The 21,898-nt window shown below is 41.9% G+C and overlaps 2 protein-coding genes across 6 annotated transcripts; one reads left to right on the top strand and one right to left on the bottom strand.

The window, feature by feature from the left end:
- Positions 1-249: 249 nt before the first annotated feature.
- DCLRE1C (DNA cross-link repair 1C) lies at positions 250-12,006 on the bottom strand. 3 transcript variants are annotated; one of them, XM_040061538.2, is made up of 15 exons: positions 11,888-12,006; positions 11,685-11,736; positions 9,883-9,967; positions 8,748-8,807; positions 8,022-8,077; positions 7,842-7,943; positions 7,507-7,579; positions 7,202-7,342; positions 6,567-6,668; positions 5,836-5,972; positions 5,617-5,671; positions 3,970-4,058; positions 3,031-3,131; positions 1,659-2,585; positions 250-1,531 (listed from the first exon to the last, which is right to left on the bottom strand). In XM_040061538.2, the coding sequence occupies exons 1-15, from the start codon at positions 11,994-11,996 to the stop codon at positions 1,488-1,490; spliced, it is 2,133 nt and encodes a 710-aa protein (XP_039917472.1). In that variant the 5' UTR covers positions 11,997-12,006; the 3' UTR covers positions 250-1,487. The 3 variants fall into 3 exon arrangements, with proteins under 3 accessions (XP_039917472.1, XP_039917475.1, XP_039917476.1); XM_040061541.2 differs by lacking the exon at positions 9,883-9,967; XM_040061542.2 differs by lacking the exons at positions 8,748-8,807; positions 9,883-9,967.
- Positions 12,007-12,185: 179 nt separating this feature from the next.
- MEIG1 (meiosis/spermiogenesis associated 1) lies at positions 12,186-20,156 on the top strand. 3 transcript variants are annotated; one of them, XM_040062596.2, is made up of 4 exons: positions 12,186-12,318; positions 14,404-14,536; positions 16,398-16,560; positions 18,578-20,156. In XM_040062596.2, the coding sequence occupies exons 2-4, from the start codon at positions 14,433-14,435 to the stop codon at positions 18,704-18,706; spliced, it is 396 nt and encodes a 131-aa protein (XP_039918530.1). In that variant the 5' UTR covers positions 12,186-12,318; positions 14,404-14,432; the 3' UTR covers positions 18,707-20,156. The 3 variants fall into 3 exon arrangements, with proteins under 3 accessions (XP_039918530.1, XP_039918531.1, XP_058276140.1); XM_040062597.2 differs by lacking the exon at positions 14,404-14,536 and having other exon boundaries at positions 12,197-12,318; XM_058420157.1 differs by lacking the exons at positions 12,186-12,318; positions 14,404-14,536 and adding an exon at positions 12,448-12,460.
- The last annotated feature ends 1,742 nt before the right edge of the window (positions 20,157-21,898 follow it).

Consider the following 21,898-nt stretch of genomic DNA (forward strand, 5'->3'; position numbering starts at 1 on the left):
GCAGTAGAATTTGCTGTAAGACTGCAACCTCTTAATTCCGGGCCTGTACCCAAATTTTCTAGGACTGTAAGGACCTCAGCAGAGGGCCCATGAGGAAATGATGTGTTTTCAGTTTAGGGCTGGTGAGAATTGGTATAAATTTATACTTGCCTGAGCAGACTGGATTCCTCTATATTTGAGCATCCTGTTAAAAGCAGCCCTAAACTTACACGCACAGTTTTCAGATATGAAATGAGCCAACAGACGAGGTTCTGTTTTGTCTGACTTTATTCACAGAGGTAGTTCCAACAGCAGTTCCACTCACTCAGGCTTGCTAAAAAAACCCCAAAGTTGGTAGATCACATTTGGAAATGAGGTTAACAAATCCCACAAACAGCAGGAAAGGCAACAGTGGAGAAATACATAGATCTAGAATATCCTTAAAATCGTACATAGATTATGGCAGTTCTTTGTCCCTCCTGCCTCTGTTCCCTGTGGCGGAATGCCAGTCAGTTTAACATTCACATGTCACTAAACATGGCACAACAACTGAAGGCACACTCAGAGGGCAGAGATGTTGTGCTAAAGTATGTTTAATTCTTTGGGACTTAAACCTCAGGGATTTTTAGATGACTTCTGTGGTTTGGATATTTCATGAGCACTTCAGTTTAGGTAAAACCTGAAGTACATTTCTATGTTAGAAGCTAAGAATTTTGGCAGTGTTATGATGGCACACATGCATGGAGAATATATTGTCTTGATTTCAAACAGTGAAGTCTACAGAATGTTGCAGAGGAGGTAAAGTTTTGTAGTACAAGAGCCTGTCTGGTACAGCAGGTTACTGTCTGTGGCTGAGTTACCTGCCAGAGCAGGACAGGGCTGGTAACTTGGGAACCACAGGATTTTAAGTTTTTCTGAAGAACAACTCAGAACAAAAACAGAACACAGAGGAAGTGATGACAAGTTCTTTGCAATGAGTTGGAGCTGAAGCATAGTCAGCAGTCAGGACTTAAAGCTCAGTGTAAAGAGAGACTTTTTGAAATGAACAATTTGATTTAAAACAAATTAAAACCCCCTCACAACCTCAGTAATTCTCTAATCCATTCTGCAGTTATTTTTTAAAATAACTATTAAAGAAATTTAGTAAAGGTTAAATTGTTACAATAATAATAGACAATAGTAATAGTGATTAAAACCAAATTACAGCTCCTTTGTTTGCATGGTCATTCTTAGGTGTTCCCCCCCACAGTTAATAGTGTGCTATTTTATTAAAACCTGAGATCACATTAGAAAGGCAAACTCTTAGAGCTCATAATAAACACTAAATTTCATTTAGTGTCCTACCCGTGGTTTTGTCTGGTCCATATTATGTCTACTTACAGTCCTGGAGAATTGAACCTTGGGAGGTAGAAGGCTTTTACTGTCCCTCCTGGGAATACTTTCTGAATATTTCCTTTTCAGTATTTCATGGAAGGAATAATGAAGGTACATGGTCTGCAAATTCCTAGTTATGACAGTAAGATATTTCTGAATGAAGCATGACTCAGCACAGCTGCAGACAGTAACCCATAGGAAAGAGAAAAATAATTCAGGTATTAATAGACATGCTGGGTATTACCACAAGGTAATCAGTTATACCTGTTCTCAGGAGACTTTTTTCTCACTGATTATGTTTTCACCTGCTGCGAGCTTCTTGTACAAATGGTGCAGTTTATCTGGCTGAGGTGCTTCAGCATCAGGGGTCAGGGGAATTTCAAAGTCAGAGGAGCTCTGGGAGTCCCTCCTCAGCTCCAGATCAGGAGTCCTGGAGCTGTCATTTATTTCCACCAGCACATCCTGAACGTGGGCAGCACCATCTTCTGCAGCTTTCTCACAGCCTTTGCTTTTCAAGCCACAGGCACCATCGTGGGCACAAGGTCTGTTCTGATCTGGTGGCTTCCCCATGCTGCTGTCCAGCTGAGTGTCCCTGGGGCTCTCCTGCAGCACAGGAACCACTGCTCTGCTCCCACCTTTGCTGAGGTCCAGGGCACTTCTCTCCTGGGAGGTGATGAGCACTGTGTCCATTTGGCTATCCCAGCCCTGGCTCCCCTGCTCTGATATGTGTGTTGACTGAGAAGAATTTTGGGAGGAGATGTGTGTTGAGTCACTTACTCCATCTGAATCGCTGAAGAGTGACTGGGACCCGCCAGCATCTGCTGAAGATGGGACGTTGTCCTCATTTTCAGAGCTTTCCTCTAGTTTATTAATAGTAAAAAATTCATCCCAGCAAGGGACATTGGCATTAGACTCCTGCTGGTCACTAGTTGCTCCATTGAAATTGGCTGTGGAAGTGGCATCTGGCTCATGGGAAAGAAATTGAACTGTGTTTTTTTCAGATTCTTCTTCATCATCTTCATCATCATCATCATTTGATTCCTCACAGTCCACAAAATCTACCTTGAGGGAGGTGTAAGTTGTGTTCCCTTTGTAACTTCCTGTGCTCTCATTAATGTTTCCTTCAGAATTTTCAGACTGCCCTGTGCTGAAGGGCCTGCTCTCTTCTCTCTGCTGTCTTGGAATCTTAGGCCTTGCAGAAATTAATTCTGAATCAAAGAGATCATCTTCATCTGGCAAGAAACAAACAGAAAATCACTAAGAAAAGTTCACATCTCTGCTAAAATCTTGTTGAGAGTAAAGTTTTAATAAAAATTCATTTAGTATAAATTGAGGAAAATGTTCTTTAACCCAGCTGAAGATTTTGCAGGATGATATTGACAGTGCCTCACAGAGACAGTTAGAACAAGCTTTCCTAGGGCTGGTCTAGGACTGAGGGAACAAACTCCATTCAAAAACTTACAGATCTGTTGAGCATTAAATACATTTTAAGACTGCAAATAAGTGTGGTTTTACACAATTAGTGCTCTCTCACCCTCCTAATACCTAAGTTCAGGTAATTCCTATTTCTGTTGCTTTGAACACACAGACAGACTGTGGTGAACACCAAAGCTTTTGGCATCTCTGCTTAGTCTCAGACTTGCATTTAAGGTGCAGTAGCAGTGGCAGAACCTTTACCTGTATCAGATAATTCTCTCTTGTGTGCTCTCTTCAGTGTCCCTAAGGGCTTGTACCTGGGTTCCATGATTCTCCTGTATGACCTGCATAATGGCTTTAATCTGAGGGGAATGAGAAAAGCAGTTAATATTTAGAATTCAGCAGATGCTCTCAGGAGCAAAAGTAAATCCTTTAGCTTGTTTTAAGTACACTGCTCTGTGCCTTTCACAGGCACTGCAGCAAAAATGTTAAAGCAAAAGCAGCAATACCTAGGAAAAGTCCTTGATTTATCGGTGAGCTTCAGCAGCTGAAAGGTAGAAATCTGTCTTTCAATATATTTACCTTAAAATATGTACATTTTTTTGAAACGATCTTGTAGTTCTTTCCTTACAGAAGACAAGCTAACAGGGTTCAAAATCTGTCTATAGTTTTATTCAGTGATTATTAGGTGGAAGTCTCCTTTCTTACTAAGGAGGAAAGGAGAAAAGAACAGGAATCTTTGTTCTGTCCAGACTAAGACACCACAGCTCTCCTGCTCCCTGAGGGTGCTTTTTAAGCTGCCAGCATCTACAGCAGCACAGGAGAACTGGCCTCTGATGCTGTGCAGGGGGGTAGTTCAAGTCCCCAGAGAAACCATCTTTAAAAGAAACTTCTGAGAAGCAGCAATGACAAATAGAAACAGGTCACAGAACACAGCGAGATGAATCTGTATTCAGCCTCCTCTCAAACAGAGTTTGCCAGCAGAAAAGCCTCTACACACAGACAGAAGTAGAATACAAACACATACACATGTGCTTCAGAAAACCCAAGTCTGTGGGACTGAATATAGAAAAAAAAAATCTGACAGACAAGTAAAGCAAAAGGCAGTGGCCCGCCTGAGAGGCTGGGATTCAGGAGGGGAATTGTCCTTACAGGAACAGAGTTTGGATCACCTCCCTCCAGCAGCCACTTGTTACTTACATTTCCATCACTTTGTCCTCTGTCCCACCCACTGGCAGTACATTGGGATACACGTTCACAGGACAGATATAGCTCAGGAAATCCTTGATCTGAATTCCACAAAAGAAGCAATTTAACAAATTACATCAACAGTTAAGAATGTCACCTAAAGGCAGCACGGAGCACATCCAAAAGTACTACTAGTAGTCTTTATGTAAAGACAATGTAGCCCATGACTGTCAAAGTGGGTATCTCTGGAACAAGGAAACAGGCCTGAAAGGATCCTGAGAGCTCAGCCTCACCTAACACCTCACTGCAATTACCAATTACTATACAGACATCACTGTCTCTGAAAGAAAAGGCTGGGCAGACCTGGAATGTGATCCAGTGCTTCCTTGTCCTTACTGCTGCTGATCTTTTCAAACGTGCATTTTTCTTACTGCAGTTCAAGTCTCCAGTTATGCAAATCAGGTATTCCTTTCCTATTCCTAAAGTCTCTCCTAAAGTACCCTGTAAAAGTCCATTATGACAAAACACACGGTTTTTTCCAAGCCTTACTCTGTTGTCTTCTGCATGATCTCTAGTAAATTTCTTGAAGAATTGTGTCGGGTTTGGGGCACTCCTGCTGAGGCTTTTTCAGTGCTGAGCCACTGGAAACACTTGCAGGTTGCAGATTACACTGTTATCTGTACAGACAGCAGGACTGTCCTGGGGTGACCCATAATGTTATTGCAATTTTGTATCTAGCAGTTATTTATTGGTTTTTTTTTGCCTGTTATTGTTGCACTTGATAGGAAAATTATTTTTTCACTTCCGTCTATTCCTGTTCATTCCTTATTGGTGGAAAGGATTAGTTGAACCTGTAAAGGAAGACAACTCCTTCCAGAGTGTTCTCCTTTAAATTGTCTCAAACCAAGATAAGGACCCATCTGTTTTTGCATGTGGAAGTGTTAGAGTTACACTACCCCCCATATTCTGCCAGCAAATTCCACACTGAGACCTCCATCTAAAATCCTGCATGGCAGAGCAAATTTAAACTTAATCAGGATCTTAAAAACAGTACTGCCTTCCTCTATTTTGTAGTGCAAGACTTTGTGACAGATCATTGTTAGCACTGACAGTTTCAGTTTCTTAGGAGAAAGTAGTGTCTTTAGAGCTGTATTGAGTCATGTTAAATGAAAGCGTGTGATTGTGGGGAGGATGCTGCCATGACCGATTTCCTTTTAGTCTTTTAACATAGGAAAAGGGGCAAGAGCAGCAGTCAAGATGTGAGAAATTTCAGTTTAAATGTGTAGGCTGAGAAAAGAAGGAAAACCCACCTAAATCTGAGTCACAATAGATAAACAACATATCATAAACTAAAACTTCATGCTTGAAGCATTGCATAGTTACAAGATAATAAAAAAAAAATAGAAAGGCAGTCAAAACAATTGTAGAATTGACCTATACACCGAGAACAAGGAACAGGAAACAGGCTTGTAATCCTGCATAACAAGTTCCTCTGCAGCTATATTAAAACAAATTTCTCTGTCTTTAGCATTCAGAATTTCCTATTTCCTTACGTCTTACTACTGACATTATGACAAGTCATGTCATCCACTCCAGAATAATCAAAACTCTTTTACATTTTTTTAATCAATGTATACTCAGTACTAGAAATATACAAACCTCACTGTATGAAGAGTGGAAGGAGAAACAAGCTCTGTATGTTCTCTCCCCAGTCCTAAAAAAAACAGAAGAGGCACAGAAATTATTTAATTGCTCTTCACCTGTGGTCAACAGACCAGCATAACCTACCCTTGAAGTCAATCCTGAGATACAATTATACACATATCAGGCAAGATACAATCCTGAAACAACAGGTTTCTGTGTGGTCCAATTGCTCACCTCACAATTACATTGGTTTTCTTTTTCCTTTCCCCAAACCACATTGTGGAGGGTTTGATGCTGATTATGTGCAGGGGAGTTCCATTAAGGCAAGTCATCCCACAGGGCAGTCTGTTCCCTCGGAAGCAGTCATCATCCTGTCCAATGCATATAAAATTAAGTTCAACATTGACCTTTTTTACACAGAAATTAAGTAGCATAGTATCTAGCCAAACCAAGTTCCTCTCTCACTTCTAATTCTCTTGAAAGACCCTGTCACACCTTGGTTCTTTAGTGCAGCTAGCAAAGCAAATCAGTCAGAGAGACCAATGCTCCAGTATGCTGTCTCAGGTTCTCCCTGTGTTCCTCCAAGCTGGAGCCTCCAGCCTCACAGACATCCTGAAAATGGATGGCCACATGCTAAAACCACACAGTGCATGGCTGCAGCAGGCACCATCTGAGCTGCTTTTGATACACTGAAATGGGTAATACCTGATTGATCTACTCTGCTGCTTGTCTCACTTCACTTAAAACCACATTTTTAGGCTTGAAATATAATTAAATTACTTCCAGCATAAGCTAATACATTTTCCCTTTAAAAAAAAAAATACTTCACACCACTAAAGTTTTCACTCTGCTTTACATGAAGTCACCATTTCACCAGTCTCCATTAACCCAACAGCCCCAAACATCAGCACCTTTAGCCACATTTTCACAGCAAAGTTAGGGGAGGCTTTGCAGAAGGAACGCACCCGAGGATGTCGACAGGCGTGAATCTGCGTGCGTTGGTCTGTGGTAACATGGCACAGGATTTCTGGCATGTTCCTGAACATATCAAGTTTGTTCATGTGCACCTAGAGAAAGCAAGAATTTACTCTTTATTAGTTCATTGTGTTTGCTAGACTGCAGCTGGAGCAGCTATATAAATGTGATTCCGCTCTTCCCAAATGCTGGCAGGCATTTAAATTATTACTCCCAATAATATCCAAGCAGAGATGTGTCAGCCAAAAGTTGGGCATCTAGAACAAGTAGAACATACCACCTATACTGAAGAGGGATGAATACCCATGAGAAAATCATAATATATATATATATATACACACTAACTATTAATGCTGTATGCAAATGACATTCACAAAATAAAAGGGAGCAAGGTAAACACTGAGCTTGAAAACTGGGAATTAACTTCTCTTTGGAAAGTCCAGATGTTCCAGACTGAAGTCAACTAGTTACCTCGTTTTGAGCACAACTGCACTTCTTAAGGGAAGTTAATGAAACAGACATAAGTGTGACCTAGAGCAGCCCTCTGAACAGCCATTGCCAGCTCAGTGTTGGCCACAATCATTACTGAGGATCTGTTCCACAGCAACAATTAGAGAAACGTTACCTTGATTCCGAGTTCCTCGCTGAGGTTTATGAATAAATACTCATATCCATAAGCAGCTTTGCAGTTCAGCCACACAACGTGATTACGAGACAGTGAGGTCCAGCTTCGCACTAACTCCAAGATCCCATTTAAACATTCCTCCTGAAAAGTGTAGAAAATGCTGTCAATCATCTTGGAAGATACTTGCAAAGTGCTGTGATTTAGTAATGCAAAATGGTATTGCCTTGCAAGACTTACCCAACAAAGGGGTAGTTAATTAATCAACAGTTTTAGGGGCCTTTCTCCGAACAATTTCTTAGACTTACCCGACTTGGTATGTGATAAAATTTGGGATCACAAAAAGTAGTGTCCAAATACACACTCTGGATGTCTTTTACCCTGGAGGATAGAAATGTGATATCAGAGTAAACATTGCATCACAGTGCTAAGATACACCACTTCCTCTCTCTTCAAAAGGAGGTAATTCTACCTCTTGATTACAAGGAATACATCAAATGGGGCTTGTAACTGCAATATTGCAATTATATTTAATCTGGAATAAAAAATGAGGAAAAAAATAAGGAAATAAATAATGAATGCCTAGCCAATTTGTCCGTGCCATACGATCTTCTGTTCTTTCTATTTCCCACAAATAGCTCACCTGGTCCCTGAATGCAAAAGCTCCATTCTGGATGCTTCTCCTTTTGCAAGCCTGAAATCCCCTGTGTACAACACAGTGCCATTCTCGCCTTCAAACAGAAACCTGCAGACAGCAACCCTTGGGTCAAACTCCTCATTAAATGCCAGGTGGTGAAACAGTTAAAGTATTGAAAGGACATACATGACTGAACCTGGACAGTGACCAGCTGGCAGAAGTGTCACCACTACATCTTCTTTCTGGAAGAGAGGAGTTAGCATTATTTTCAGACTGTAGTAAGTACTACCAGTACTTTTGTCAGCACAGTGAGCGCAATGTATTATTCCCCACAGCCTCCTGCAGCATTTAGCATTGCTTTTAAAACCAGAGAGTCTCTTCACACTGCAACAAGAACTAAAGAGCAACCACTATCCTGTCATGGCAGAAGAGAGGACCAAGTATTGTATGGTGCTTATAAAGCAAGTTGGACAGGAGACAGTTCTACTTCCTTGGTTCCTGGAGAGCAAGTTCAGAATCACAGAATAGTTTGCATTGGAAGGGACCTCTGAAGTTCATCCAGTCCAACTCCCCTGCAAAAGGCAGGGACATCTTCAACTAGATCAGACTGCTCAGGGCCTCACCCTGACCTTGAATGTTTCCAAGGATGGGGCATCCACCACCTCTCTGGGCAACCTGTTCCAGTGTTTCACCATCCTCACTGTAAAATGCTTCTTCCTTATATCTAGTCTGAATCAACCCTTTTTTGGTTTAAAACTATCACCCCTTTTTCTGTCACTAGAAGAGAGGAGGGGCACATACATTTTTAAAATAGCTCATGCACTTTGGATGCTGCAGCTGTGTTTCCTGTACTCATGTAAACAGCATTAATGCCCATGACTGACATATGAATCTTTTTTTCCTGTAACTTACCTCACCAGATGTTTCATCTACTAAAGAAATCTGAGTTGGAGTTTCAACTTCCAATGCAACCTGTAACAAAATGATTAATTGCATTATAGGATTTACTGAACATTTTCTTTCATGTTTATGTCATGGCATTCATTTTGTAGACATCTCTTGCACTCACTGTGGCTAATGATAAGCCTGTAAAATTCAACTCATTTTCCCATAGTAAGTCATAAATTTCCATTTCCAGTGATACAAATTTTCCTAAAAGTTACCTAAAAATTAAATGGAGATGCCTCAAGCAAGGTGTGCAAGCCTAAAAAAGTTAGAGCATGTTGGACTTCTATCAACAACAGCTCTTGTTCCTCTGGATGGATCACATGCCTTATTTTTGGAGGACGGCAAAGCCCATAACATCCTAGTCCCACAGCAGTGGATCTTGCTAGGACAGCTCTGTGCTGCAGCACTTCCCATTGCCCCCTGTTACCAGAAGCAGAGCCCACAAATCACCAGCAGCACATTCCTCTGTTTGTGTAGAGATTTTTTTTATTATTATTATTTCTGTAAAAAACCTCATGTTCAATTTCATAATGCCTGCATCTGCAGAGAGAAGGAAAAAACTTCAAGTCACACTTGTACATAACACTGATCCCTTGCATTCTGGCTCCAAACACTGGAAATCATGTAAATTCAATAAGTTTTTCAGTGATTTTATACTAAAACTGCTTCATGTTAAAGTCCATTTTCCAAAAAGTAAAAGGAAAATCATATAGATTTTATACACTCCAAGCAATAAGAGACTTTATATGAAGCAAACAGAAGTGGACAGAAGCAAAGAGAGATGAGCAAGGTAAGGAAATGAATACAAATGATCAATACAAATGAATACAAATTCAAATGTACAAATGATCAATATTAAGATGAAGCCCACATAAAGCTGAAGTTGAGAAAAGGAAAAATTTGGGGGGTGGGGGTGGAAATAATTAAACCACAAAGAGCAATAAACCAATCCCCCATAGTCAGTAGGAGGAAAGGCACATTGTTGAAGTACTTAAGCCCTGAAACACCAATATTTACACACTCCTAAGGAGCAGGGAGCTGCTGCTTTCTGAGAATCACTGCTTGGAAAGTGCTATTTTCAAAATAAATACAAACTCACAATATGATTCTCCCAAAACTTGTATTTCCAGTTAGTCAACAACAATTCCTTAGTTACTGGTGAGCAGTAAAGTTTAACTTTCAAGCTGTGAGGAGACAAAAAACACAGATAAGTGTTTTTTAAAGTAGACATGAGGAACAATCTAACAACACATCACCACCTGGCACCCAGTACATCAAACCCTGCAGTCAGAAACCTCTCATGTGAGGAGACTGGCAGATCTGGAGGCCTGCAGGCTCCTCTTCAGCACAGCAAATCCAAACCTACCTCTACCTGCATGGTTTTGCGCAGACACAAATGCAGTGTGTGGTACACGGTCATGACCTATCTGCTTGTTTCTATAGCCTGCACACACCCCTGGAACAGGCATTTGGGACAGTCAGCACACAGCAGAACACAGAATACTCCTTATGAAGCTTGAGCTTATGCACAGAGACCTGATGAGCAAAGAGAGATTCTCTGCTTGCATCAGAGGAGTTGCAGTATCTACTCTAATAAATCAAAGAGAGCCTAGGAACTGGCCCACAATCTCCCTGGGCCCATTACCACATTTGATCATCCTCATGGTGAAAAAGGTGTCCCTTGCCCTTTCTTTATGCACTTCCATGAAAACTCTGGCTCCATCTCCTCTATTCCTACCTGCAAACAGTGATGACTGTCTCCTACTCCTAAGGCTGAAGACATCCAGCTCTCTCAGCCTCTCCTCACACATCACATGGTCCTGGCCCCAGACCAGCGTGGTGATGCTGACCAGAACACCTATCAATTTATCATCCAGAGGAGCCCAGGGCTGGACACAGCACACCAGAAAAGTCTCACAGATGCTGGCCAGAGGGGAATAACTGTCTCCCTCAAACTGCTTGCTTATACACTTCAGAGAGCACAGCTGGCCCCTTCACTGAACAGAACAGCACAGTCTCTGTGTACCAACACTTCCAGGAAATAACAGAGAGATCCTCATAAAGCTCATGAAGGTCATGGAGTTTGACAATGCCAAGTGTACCTGAGTCTGGGCAACCCCTGGTACCAAAAGAGACTGAGGGATAAGTGCGTTAACAGCAGCTCTGCAGAAGACTTTGGGGTACTGGTGGATGAGGGGCTGGACATGAGGCAGCAGTGTGTATTTGCAGCCCAGAAAGCCGGTATTATCCTGGGCTGCATCACCAGCACTGTGGGCAGCAGGACAAGGCAGGGGATTCTGCTCCTGTGAGACCCCACCTGCAGTGCTGCACCCAGCTCTGGGGACCCCAGCACAGGAAGGACAGGGACCTGTTGGAGCAGGTCCAGAGGAGGCCACAAAGATGCTCAGAGGGCTGGAGCACCTCTCCTGTGAAGGCAGGCTGAGATAGCTGGGCTCCTTCAGCCTAGAGAAGAGAAAATTCGGGGGGGGGGGGAGGGGGTGGGGAATGGACATTACTGCTACCATTTGACATTTAAAGGGGGCTTTTAAGAACTATATAGAGGGACTTTCTACAAGGACATGATGTGGACAAGGGAGGCTGACTTAAAATTGAAAGGGGGCAGGCCTAGATGAGATACAAGGAAGAATTTTTTTTTTTTTTTTTTTTTTTTTTTTTAAATGAGTGAGGGTGGTGAAGCACTGGAACAAATTGAGAAGTTGTGGATGCCCCATCCCTGGAAGAGTTGGAGGCCAGGTAGGACGGGGTCTGGAGCAACCTGGTCTAGTGGGCGGTGACCCTGTCCCTCTCCCATGCTGGGCCTTCTGTCCCATGGCAGTTCCTGGCGCTGTTTCTCTCACGCTTTGCCGCGCACCCTGAGGCCGCCCCGCCACCAGCCCGTACCTGCCCTCCAGCCTCCTCTTCAGGGCGGTCGCCCGCAGCCCCTTCATGTGATCTGGGGAGAGAGCACGGGGTCAGTCGGGGGACACACGGGGCGGGGACGACGAACGGTGGGGAGGGACATACGGGGAGGAGGGATACACGGCGGGGGGAGGGACGCAGGGTGAGGGTGAGGATACACGATGGGGACCCTCGCGGGCCCTCACCCTTGTGGCAGTGCGACAGGAAGAAGGCGCGCGCGCGCAGGTTGTCGCGGTCGAAGCGGTCGATGGACACGGCCGGGTACTCGCGCGTGCGGCCCCCGAACCGGCTCATGGCGGGTGGCGCGCGCTTCCGCCCGCCCGGCCCCCAGCCAATCCCGAGGCGACCCCGCCCCGCGCCGGCCTATCAGGGGCGGGCACGGCCTTTTAAAGCGGCCATGGCGGGCCGTTGCCTGGTGACCGTTGGCGTTGTGAGGGGGGGAGGACGGCCTTGAGGGGAGGACAACGTGAGGGGACGATGGCCGTGAGGGGACAGCCGTGAGAGAGGGAACTGTGAGGGCTTTGGGGGGAGACCGTAAGGGGCGCCGCCATAGCACCTCGGCCGCCGCTCCTCCCCGAGTGAGAAGAGTCCCTGTTATTTCATCTCTTGATCCGAGGTGGGCCGCCTTAAGGGCTGGGTGCGCGGGTTGTGGCCGTGGCGGTGGGAGCAGGGCGAAGTTACGGTCGCAGTGCAGTTATGGATGCAGGCCGCGACGTCTGCTGGAGCACCTCGGAATGTACTAGGAGCTGTCGGGTAGAGTAGGTAGAAGTCAGTGGAAAGAGGGGAACTTGGATTAGATATCAGGAAGAATTTTTTTTACAGTGCGGGCAGTGAGGCACAGGGACAGTTTTCCCAGTGAGGTTGTGCTGCCCCAGCCCTGGGACAGTTCAAGGCCAGGCTGGATGGGGCTTTGACCAGCCTGATCTAATGCAAGGTGTCCCTGCTCATGGCAGGAGGTTAGAAAGAGATGATCTTTAAGGTCCTTTCCAACCCCTTGACATCCTATGAAATCTCTTACTGGCTGTTCTGAGACCCAAGCAGGTCCTGTGTTTGCTGCCTTGGGGTAAGTGATGTAGGAGAGGTGGAGCCTTCTCCCGCTGCTCTGCCCCAGGGCTCTCCTGCCTGGGGACATGGTGCTCCTTGTCCGGGCTGAGGATGCAGCAGGGCCCCCTGTCTCACTTCGGACCTGGCCTGGACCCAAGGTGCCGCTACTCTTCAGCTTCGAGTTTGTTGGTGACTATGGGTGTGCACCCTAGGTATACCAAAATGGGTGAAGGTGCAGACACCACTCCTCCCCAGCACCGGGCACACAGGCTGTGACCCACAGCCCTGCTCCACCATCTGACATGGAACCCCTCACTCATGACAGCCCTCCATCAGGAACTAATTTTTCAGGACATATCCTGTTCCTGCTCCAGCTCCAGTGGCTGGAAATTTAGTACCCTCACCTACTCCAGATATCATAGGCCAGAGGTACTCATACCTCCAGCTCGACTCCAGGAGCTGGCACCAGTGTTCACTCATACACAGGGCTCACCAGGAGACTTTGTCCTTTCAGCACATGTGGAATACAGAGTTTGTGCAGAGGGGGTTAAGATTTGAGAAGGTACAATACGGTGAGACAGTCTGTGATGCTCAGGTGTGGGGCTTAGCTGGGCATGTAATGCTGTCTGGTCCTGTTTTACACAGGACAGGCTTATTTTATACACCTTTCTGTCTGTTCCCACATTTATTTCTCACTGCTCCTGCACATTCCTCACAGATCTATACAGGTCCATGTATACATACAGTCCCACATGTCTCCAAGTCCCGATCCCCCTGGTTAAGTCTTACCAGATCAAAGTCCGAGTTGATCTCCTCAGATGTCATTCTTGTAGTTTCTTGATAGCTCATCTATTAGTGCTAGAGTTGAGATTTGTTTATCTGTTTTTTTTTTGTCAGGTCCTTGTCTCTGCATATTTTTTGTTTCCTTCTTTTCCCCAAAATTCCCAATTGACAAAGTCCCTGATCAGATAACCTTGCTGGAATAACGATTTTCACACTCTTCACATGCCACACGACTGGCCAGGTGTGGTTCTCATCACCACCTTCCTCATTTGCTGCTCGGGTTTGAGTCCCCATATGTTGTTTTATGGCTTCCTCCCTTTCCTGTAACCCCGTGTTGCAGTGAGAATGGTCTTTGAGCAGATGCCCTAAGGGGATCTTGTACTCTCCTCCCACAAACCCTCACAGCTTGAGTAACTGTTCAGAAAAGCACCATCAGCGAGCCCAGGCTAGTTAGGATTCCGCAGTAATTGTGTCATGATTAACATTAAAAAATATGTTCCCGAGGCCAAAGCACTCACTGTTTACCCTAGATTAGGAGCAGGCAAACATTGTCATCTTAGCAAAGTCCACTTCACTGTTCAAAAATTCCCCTTAAATGAAAAGCGTTAATACTAAACTGAATATTTTCTTACCGTTCTCTTGTCTTCTTTATTTGCCTTTATCTGTCTGTTGTCTTTCATCTCTTCTCTGAATTCCTGGCTGGAATACAGCTGTCCTCTGCTCTGCTACAATGAAAACAGCTCTGTGCCTGAAACTTGGACACGTAATAGACAAAGAGTACAGTTTTTAAATAGCAGCCCCAAAATGGGATGCTTTCATTATGCGAAGTCACTAAGCTGGAATTTCCAATATATGGTCTTTATTTTTTGGGCAGGAAAGCCTGTGGACAGGCACTGTGAATTAATGGTGACTCCCAAAGTGCCAGACCTACCCACATGTCTTGAAGAAAAACATTCATTAGGTGAATCCAGCACGTCCTGTAAAGAAGTGCTTAACACTAATGACATGTAAGTTATCACAAGACGCTTAATTTCATTGTAGCTTAGCATTTATTAAGATCTAATGTTATTGCCAGTTATAATTGTCTGAAGTCAATATTGACTGACAACAGTTCTCATCAAACACTGTGGACAAGTACAGAGCTTGAAAAATCCTGTGACAGCTACAAAAGAGCCTTTTGCAGCACAGGAGGTAAAAACTTACGTTGAGATAGATATCTCAAAGACTATCCTAAATTTAGAATAAGGATCTGCACTCATCCTGTTAATTTGTATTTAATACCTCATAAACAGATGGGAAAATTACTTTTTTATTTTAGTAAACGGCTGCTTTCAATTGTAAAATGCTGCAGTGCCTGGTAAAAGAATGCTTGGAGTACTGAACTGCAAGAAATGGCTTAGTGTTGCCAGAAAAATGCCCTTTTACATATTGTATTGATCTCTAATAGAGTGTATTTGGGAAGAGATGAAAGACCCTTTGTTTGTTTCCTGATGGCTCTCATACAAACAGATGACAGATGTGCAGGCTTCTTTCTGCTAGTTCCACATTGTGATAACAATAATTCTTGATATAATTTTCCCAGAGATTTTTATCCTGTGGTGCAGGATTTTTTTTCCAATTTCTGCTTTTCTAAAAGACTAGTGACATTTCGCATTTGATGAGTTTTCAGCACTCAACTTTTCAAGCTCTCTGTTGGTATAGGAACCTGCCAAGTAAAGAAATTGGGCAAGGTTTGGAGGCAGCATCCTACCCCCCAGGGAAGGAGTCTGTATTCATCCTCTCACTGCAAAATCCAGGAGCTTTCATTCCTTGGAGATACCTTCCTAATTATGAAACTGAAGCTTGGTGACATTTCAAAACTGCGAAAGGACTCATCATCTCTGATCATACCTCCTAGGCATGATAGTGATGTGTGTATTTTGCTTGCAGAAGCAACAGAAGTTCTGTTTGAGTAGCAAAATAAGATACACTTAAGAAAGCAAATGCAATGAAATTCAGATATAAGGCAGAAGTCAAATGATTTATATTTTTTTAACATAGTTCAAATCCATCCCTGGTGAGTATCCACTGTCTGCAGATTTTTAAATTGGATTTCTGTTGTCATTGTTAGTTAGTTAGTTTGTTTTTATTTATATATTTAATTAATTTACTTTTCAGTTTGAGTTTCAGTTTGTCCCGTTCTGCTCTTTTCAGGTTTAGAGTTGATTAACCTGTTTGCTATGTCTTAGCAGACTGAACTTTTTTCAGTCTTTTTTCAGGTTTTGTGTGAGGAGGAGTCAGTGGCAGTCAGTTTGATTGGGCAAAGGTAGAAAGGGGTGAATTCTGGTGGGCTGTGTGCCTTTTCTGCTTATCCAGTTTGTCTTTGAAGACCTTATCTCTGTCATTGGCACTCAGGCCATGTCACTGACTGTGCATTTCTCCTTTCCCCTCCTCTCCCATCCTGAGTGTTTGCTGTTCTCAGTTACAGCCCAGATCTTCATTCTGTGGTTCCCAGTTTGGTGTCACTTCAGGAGCAAGAAAGGAAAATCTGGACATCTGCCTGCCTGCCCCAAGGGGACAGCAACTGCAAAGATGTGAAATTCAAAATTACTGCTTTTAATATTCTTTTAATGCATCAATATGCACAATTAAATTTTAGGAAGGTTGAGTCAAGATATACATGGAAATACAGATGAGTTGGGTTTGTCTGAGATCAAGTAGTGCATTTAATTTGATTCCAACTGCTTATAACCTTTTCCTTTTTTTAACTTCAGACTTTGAACTCTGTAATTCCCTTGTTTTAAAATATTGTTCTATCCATTACTCTATGTCCCCAACAAAATCACTTGCTTCTGCCTTCTCTATTTAATATTTTAAGTCTAATTTCAGGAAGATGTCTGAAGTTTCTGAAGTCATGACTAAAGCTGACATCAAACCAAAATCTATGCATCGTGCCAAAATATGGTCAGATGATGTAGAGAACTTGTACAGATTTCAGCAAGCTGGATACAGAGATGAGGTGGAATATAAACATGTAAAACAAGTTGATGAGGTAAGATTTAGAACTTTGTAAGAGTTACTACTTTAAACTTCTGTCTCATGTAAAATGATTAAATAAAAATGGAGGTTCTGCTTATTTTCTTTCATTTGGGCTAGGTTCTGATGCAGTGTGTTTCCTCACAGGTCTGATTTGAATTCTTGAGCTGTTGTTAACTGTGTAGAATAACTCACAGAAGTGAAACAGAAACACTGCCCAGCCTGTGTTTTTTTCCCCCTCTCTGATGCATTTAGAAGCATCACAGATCTCCTTGAACAGATGTAGCTGATCTCCGAAGGAATAATTCAGTGTTGAGGGAAGAAATATTTCAAAGTGAATTCTCTGAAGCTTCCCCATTAGTCTGTCAATAGACTTGATAGGAAACTCATTGGCTGTCCATGGAGTCAGTCCTGTGTCATTGCTGCTGCTTCAGTTTGCAGCTGGATTGTGTGGTAGCACAGTCAGGCTTTGTGCACACTCAGAACTTGGCCTTATCAAAATGATGTCTACAATGGAAATATTTGGTGCCAGCTGTACTGAAGGCAGCTGTGACACAGCTTGTCAATACCAAGGACTTGTGCTTCTGCTCACTAGAGTTGGTGGTGATGCTCCCCAGCACATCAAATGAGCTATTGAGTAGTGCCAAATATCCTGTGGCTACTCAAGGTTCAAAATAGCAACCAACAGGTTAATACAACAAACAATATATCATTTTTATTACAGCTCTGTAATTTATCTTCCAAAGCAGCAAATATAGTATGAAGAACACACTTTTAAAAGATGTTGACCTCCTGTGCACATAAGAAACCACTGAAAGTTCCAAGAAATTCACTCCCCATCCAGTTAACTCAAAACACAGTAAAACACATTGATGTGCATAATAAGATACAGTTTATTATTTTATTGTGGGCTCTGATACCACTGCAAAGGCTGTGGTATAATTTTCGGTAACTGCAGAAGGAAATCGTGTCATTATCGTGGTAGGATCTGTGTGTTTAAGATTTATGGCACAACCACTGGCAGTTAAACCCTGATGAAAGTTAAAGAATACCACTGACTCATTGGGATGTGAGTGTGCATTCTGTTCCAGCCTGCCAGGGTCTGGCAGCGATTCTCTTTCAACTTACATATTCCAAAATGTCTTGTTTAGTCCATATTAGGTTTCTATAATGCAGTTGTTACTAAAGTTGCAATTATAATGTAGGTGGAATGAATATTAAGGCTGTTAGGTTTAGACAGACAGTGCAAATAACACAGCTGTATGCCTGATGTCATAAGGTAAATGATGAAACCACTTCTGGGGCTCTCCAGTTAGAGAATGCTCCAGTCTGACATCCTGTTGTCAGCACTGCCTGGAAGAGAAATAAGATGCTTGTTACCTGATTTTTAAGGTTTAGTTTCATCAGAAGCAGTCATAGATGCTCAAGCTAAAAGAGCTACTAAAATCGTAAAGCTGTTGAACATGCAAATGCCGAAGCCTTTAATTTAAAGCTTTACACTGTGGAACAGTGAGGAACACCAGGGTCATGCTGGGTTTGTGTGGGACTGATCCTACTGTCTTTGAGACTGTTACAGTCTGCAGCTTACTTTATTTTCATGAAATTGCTAATGAAAATCACATTTCTCATGGTCAAAAGGATCCGAAAGAAACCTTTTAAGTGTATGTCAGTCTTACAGAAGCAGACTCCTGCAGCCTCTCTGATTACTGAATTACTGAATAGCATCAATGTTATATTCCTAAACAAGGTGTTTTAAAAACTTGTCCAACTTTGAATTAGCATGTTAAGTATCCTTAGATTCCTATTTCTAGGCTTTCGAGCTGACGTAACTTTATATTAAACCTGAAAACTGGTTTCTGTCATCTTGTTCTCAATCTTTTTTAAAGTTCAGAAAATTAATAGAAAAATGGTATTTAGATGCAAATGAGGGTTTCCTGTGGAAGTATACTCTATATTCCTTGCAATTTCATGCACAACCATCATTTAATGTAAGCATGTTTAGGTGATTTTATACCTTTTTGTTCTACCTATAGGTAGAGTGCTGGCCAGAAACTGGTTTTGTTAAGAAACTTCAGAGGAGGGACAATACATTCTATTATTACAATAAGCAAAGAGAATGTGAAGACAAAGACGTCCATAAAGTGAAAGTTTATGTGTATTAGTGTTGTTACTGTTCTGGTTGGTTTGTTTTTATAAATTGTTTCTTAAGACCTGTAAGTAAATGTGTTGTGTAATCTGGCTTACTTTAAGTATCTATGTCATGTTTAGATAGAAAGGGGAGTGCTGGAAATGTAGAGAAGCCTGAACTATAGGCATAGAAACGTCACTTTTTCCTTCCTATAAGCAAAAGTCATATTGTTCTTCGTTTTCCTGATTACAAATGCTTTGACATAAAGCTAAAAAGCTGGTAAATGGGCATCATATATTTCAGTTAACTGTATAACATCCATTGTAAGTACAGGCATCAATCTCTATTCCAGACTATGTAATCTTGTTGACACTGGTTAACATCAGCCACAGCCTCTTGGTGTAGCTAAGGGTTATGAGACTCCAAAGGGCCAAAGTGAGGCCAGAGCATTGACAAACATTTCCTTGGAGCAGAGCAAAAGCAAGCAAAGAATTAAATGAAGGACTCTGAACAATCAAGTAACAATGGCCAGTGCTGAGCTGCAGATATAAAAACTGGTTGTTGTGATAGAAAGTCACAACAGAAATATCTTTCTGTCTATCCCCAAAGTATTTTTGTCAGGTGCCAGTATTAATTACTCAAAGAGGAAGTATTAATTGACTTAGTAGCATATGCCTTCTTGTGGGGGTGGATTGTGGATTCACAGGTATTGGGAGCATGGAGTATAAAACTCCAGGGAGAACATGAAATCCACACTCAGTAATATTTAGGGGGAAGTGAGATACACAGATGATATGTGGGATTTCTGGGAAGAATTCATCTCATCTAACTTCAAACATTATGAACATCCACACCTGATCCTGTCATTTGGACAGCCTTTGTTCTGGATAGAGAAAAGCTCTTGTGGGCACAATTAATTTATTTTAAGTGCAGCTATGTAACATTTTCTTTAAATGTGCTGCTGTGACATCAGCTCTGCAGCAGCTGCCAATACCTGGGCTACTCTGAGATGCTCAGTGAAGATGAGGGACTGTACTTGTCTTCACTTATGAGGGGATTTAATTAAAATACTTTGAGATGTCAAAACTCTTGATAATTGACCAGTAGAACAGATTGTTATATAAACAAGTAGGTGTGTTTGTGGTAGTTACAAAAAATGTTTTCTATCTCTAGACTATTGACCAAGGTTATGTTAACTTAGTTTTAGGCATGAATTAGCAATGTACATTTGACCACCCATCTTATGGATATTCTTTATTTATTTGAGTCTAAGATGGAGGAAGACTCAAGATAAGAAATAGAGGACTTACAGCTCCTAGTCAAAATAAGTAGTATGGGTGCAATATTTAAAAGACCTCATTGACAATGACTGGTGATGATCTCATCTTATTTAGACTACTTGGAAAGTTTTCACTTAAACTTGTATGAACTCTGTTAGAGAAATGACTGAAAGATACTCTAAAGCAACTATGAAACTTATATTCCCAGAAGGTTTTGATGGCATATTAAAAAAAAAAAAAAAAAAAAAAAAAGGGTTACCGCAATGTAGAAGTAATAGAAATAAAGCACTGCTACAATGAATGTCCCTTCAGCCTTTCATTATGATTTCTTTTATGCTTGGAATGCTCTGGATGTACTTTTATAAGACAGGACTTTTTGCATACTTTGCAGTTAAATAGTGGGAATAGAACGATTTCCAGATAACCCATCTATTTTGTCACTTTAGTTTATTGGATCTCACTTTGTTAACTTTATAGATTCCTAAAACCAAAATATTCCAATGGACATGGAAACAGCCTTTAAAGAATTTCACAAAAAAATAGATGTGTTGTATAGCCAGCTCAAATTTATTGTCAGAAATTATTGCTATGAGGACACACAGAACAAATGAGAACATTTTGTACAGCCATTTCTTCAGTCTATAAAAAAGACATATCTGGGCATTCAAGAACAGGAATTAAAACTGCAGGTAACTTTTTAGGATTTAATATGGATTCTTTTCCTCAAGAAAGATTTTTAAATGTTGAAACACATGTAAGAGATTTTCTGTGATTCCCTCGTTTTACCTGAGTACTCATCAATATTTTTGCAACATTGCTGGATGCTTCTGTCTGTATTTTAAAACCATGAATGTGCATTTCATGCAGCCCATGGATATATCACTTCAAACGAGTAGCATGGCAATTCATGTTCCACTTTATATGAGTTGACAGATCCTTTCCACTTTGAGAGAGTGAATTACCTAGATATTACTTACACTTTTCAGCTGTCTGTGAAAAAAAGATTGAATGTCACTGTGATATTTAAAAGATTCACAGGATGAAAAAGAAAGACAAGCCTTGTAATTAGTGAGACCAGTTTACAGAGATGGCCTTTGTCAAGACTGGTGAATTTGGGAGTTGTCTCAGTTCATTAGTGAAACAGCAGGTTTTGTACTGGCAGTGTTAGTTTCAGTCATAATTGTCCTTTGACATCCAGTTCACGCTAAACTTGAGGTAATGTGACCACTCCTCCAGCCTGCCAAAGTTCCTCCTGATCGAGCTTTGGCGTTCAGCTGTGCTGGCTGAGCATGAAGCTGATACTTGAGTACCAGCAAGGTTTCCTCTGCTGCCTGTGTGCTGCTGTCAAAAGAACTGTGTTTTCTCTTATGTGATACGTCTGTAATTGAAATATCCCTACCTCAGTTTTAAGCAGGTGGAGAACTGTGAACTCACTTGTCTCTTAAGCTAAGTTATGAAGGAGTATCAGAAGTAAGAATTTGGGGAAGCTGTGCTTCACTAAGGGTGACACAACAGTACTTATCAACATAAATAATTTCTGAACATCATTATAAAAACTTTTTACTGAATTTTAAAGAGCTGAAGCACATATCTCAAAGTTTTATTGCCAAGAGATGAAAACACGTGCTATTTTTCTGATCTGAGTCTTAGTAAAAAGTAATTCTGTAAAAAATGCTTTCCCAGGTACTTATCTGTGGTATTTCTCTTATCAGGGAATACTGTATGTACTGCTCTCAATGGCCATTTGCAGCAGGTCAAGGAATGGCTGGTGGCAAGGCTCTCTGTTAGCTTGCAGCTGCCAAAGCCTGATCTACTTGGTCCAATTCTAATTCCCTTCATAGCTTTGTACAAGAGGAATAAATCCTTTCTCTGCCTGTTGAAGCTCACAAGAGTAGGGAAAACAAAGTTCCAAGCCCTAATTTTCAGGCTTTGTGTTTGACTGCTAC

This window comes from Hirundo rustica, chromosome 4, assembly GCF_015227805.2.
Source record: "Hirundo rustica isolate bHirRus1 chromosome 4, bHirRus1.pri.v3, whole genome shotgun sequence".
In the NCBI taxonomy this organism is placed as follows: Eukaryota; Metazoa; Chordata; class Aves; order Passeriformes; family Hirundinidae; genus Hirundo; species Hirundo rustica.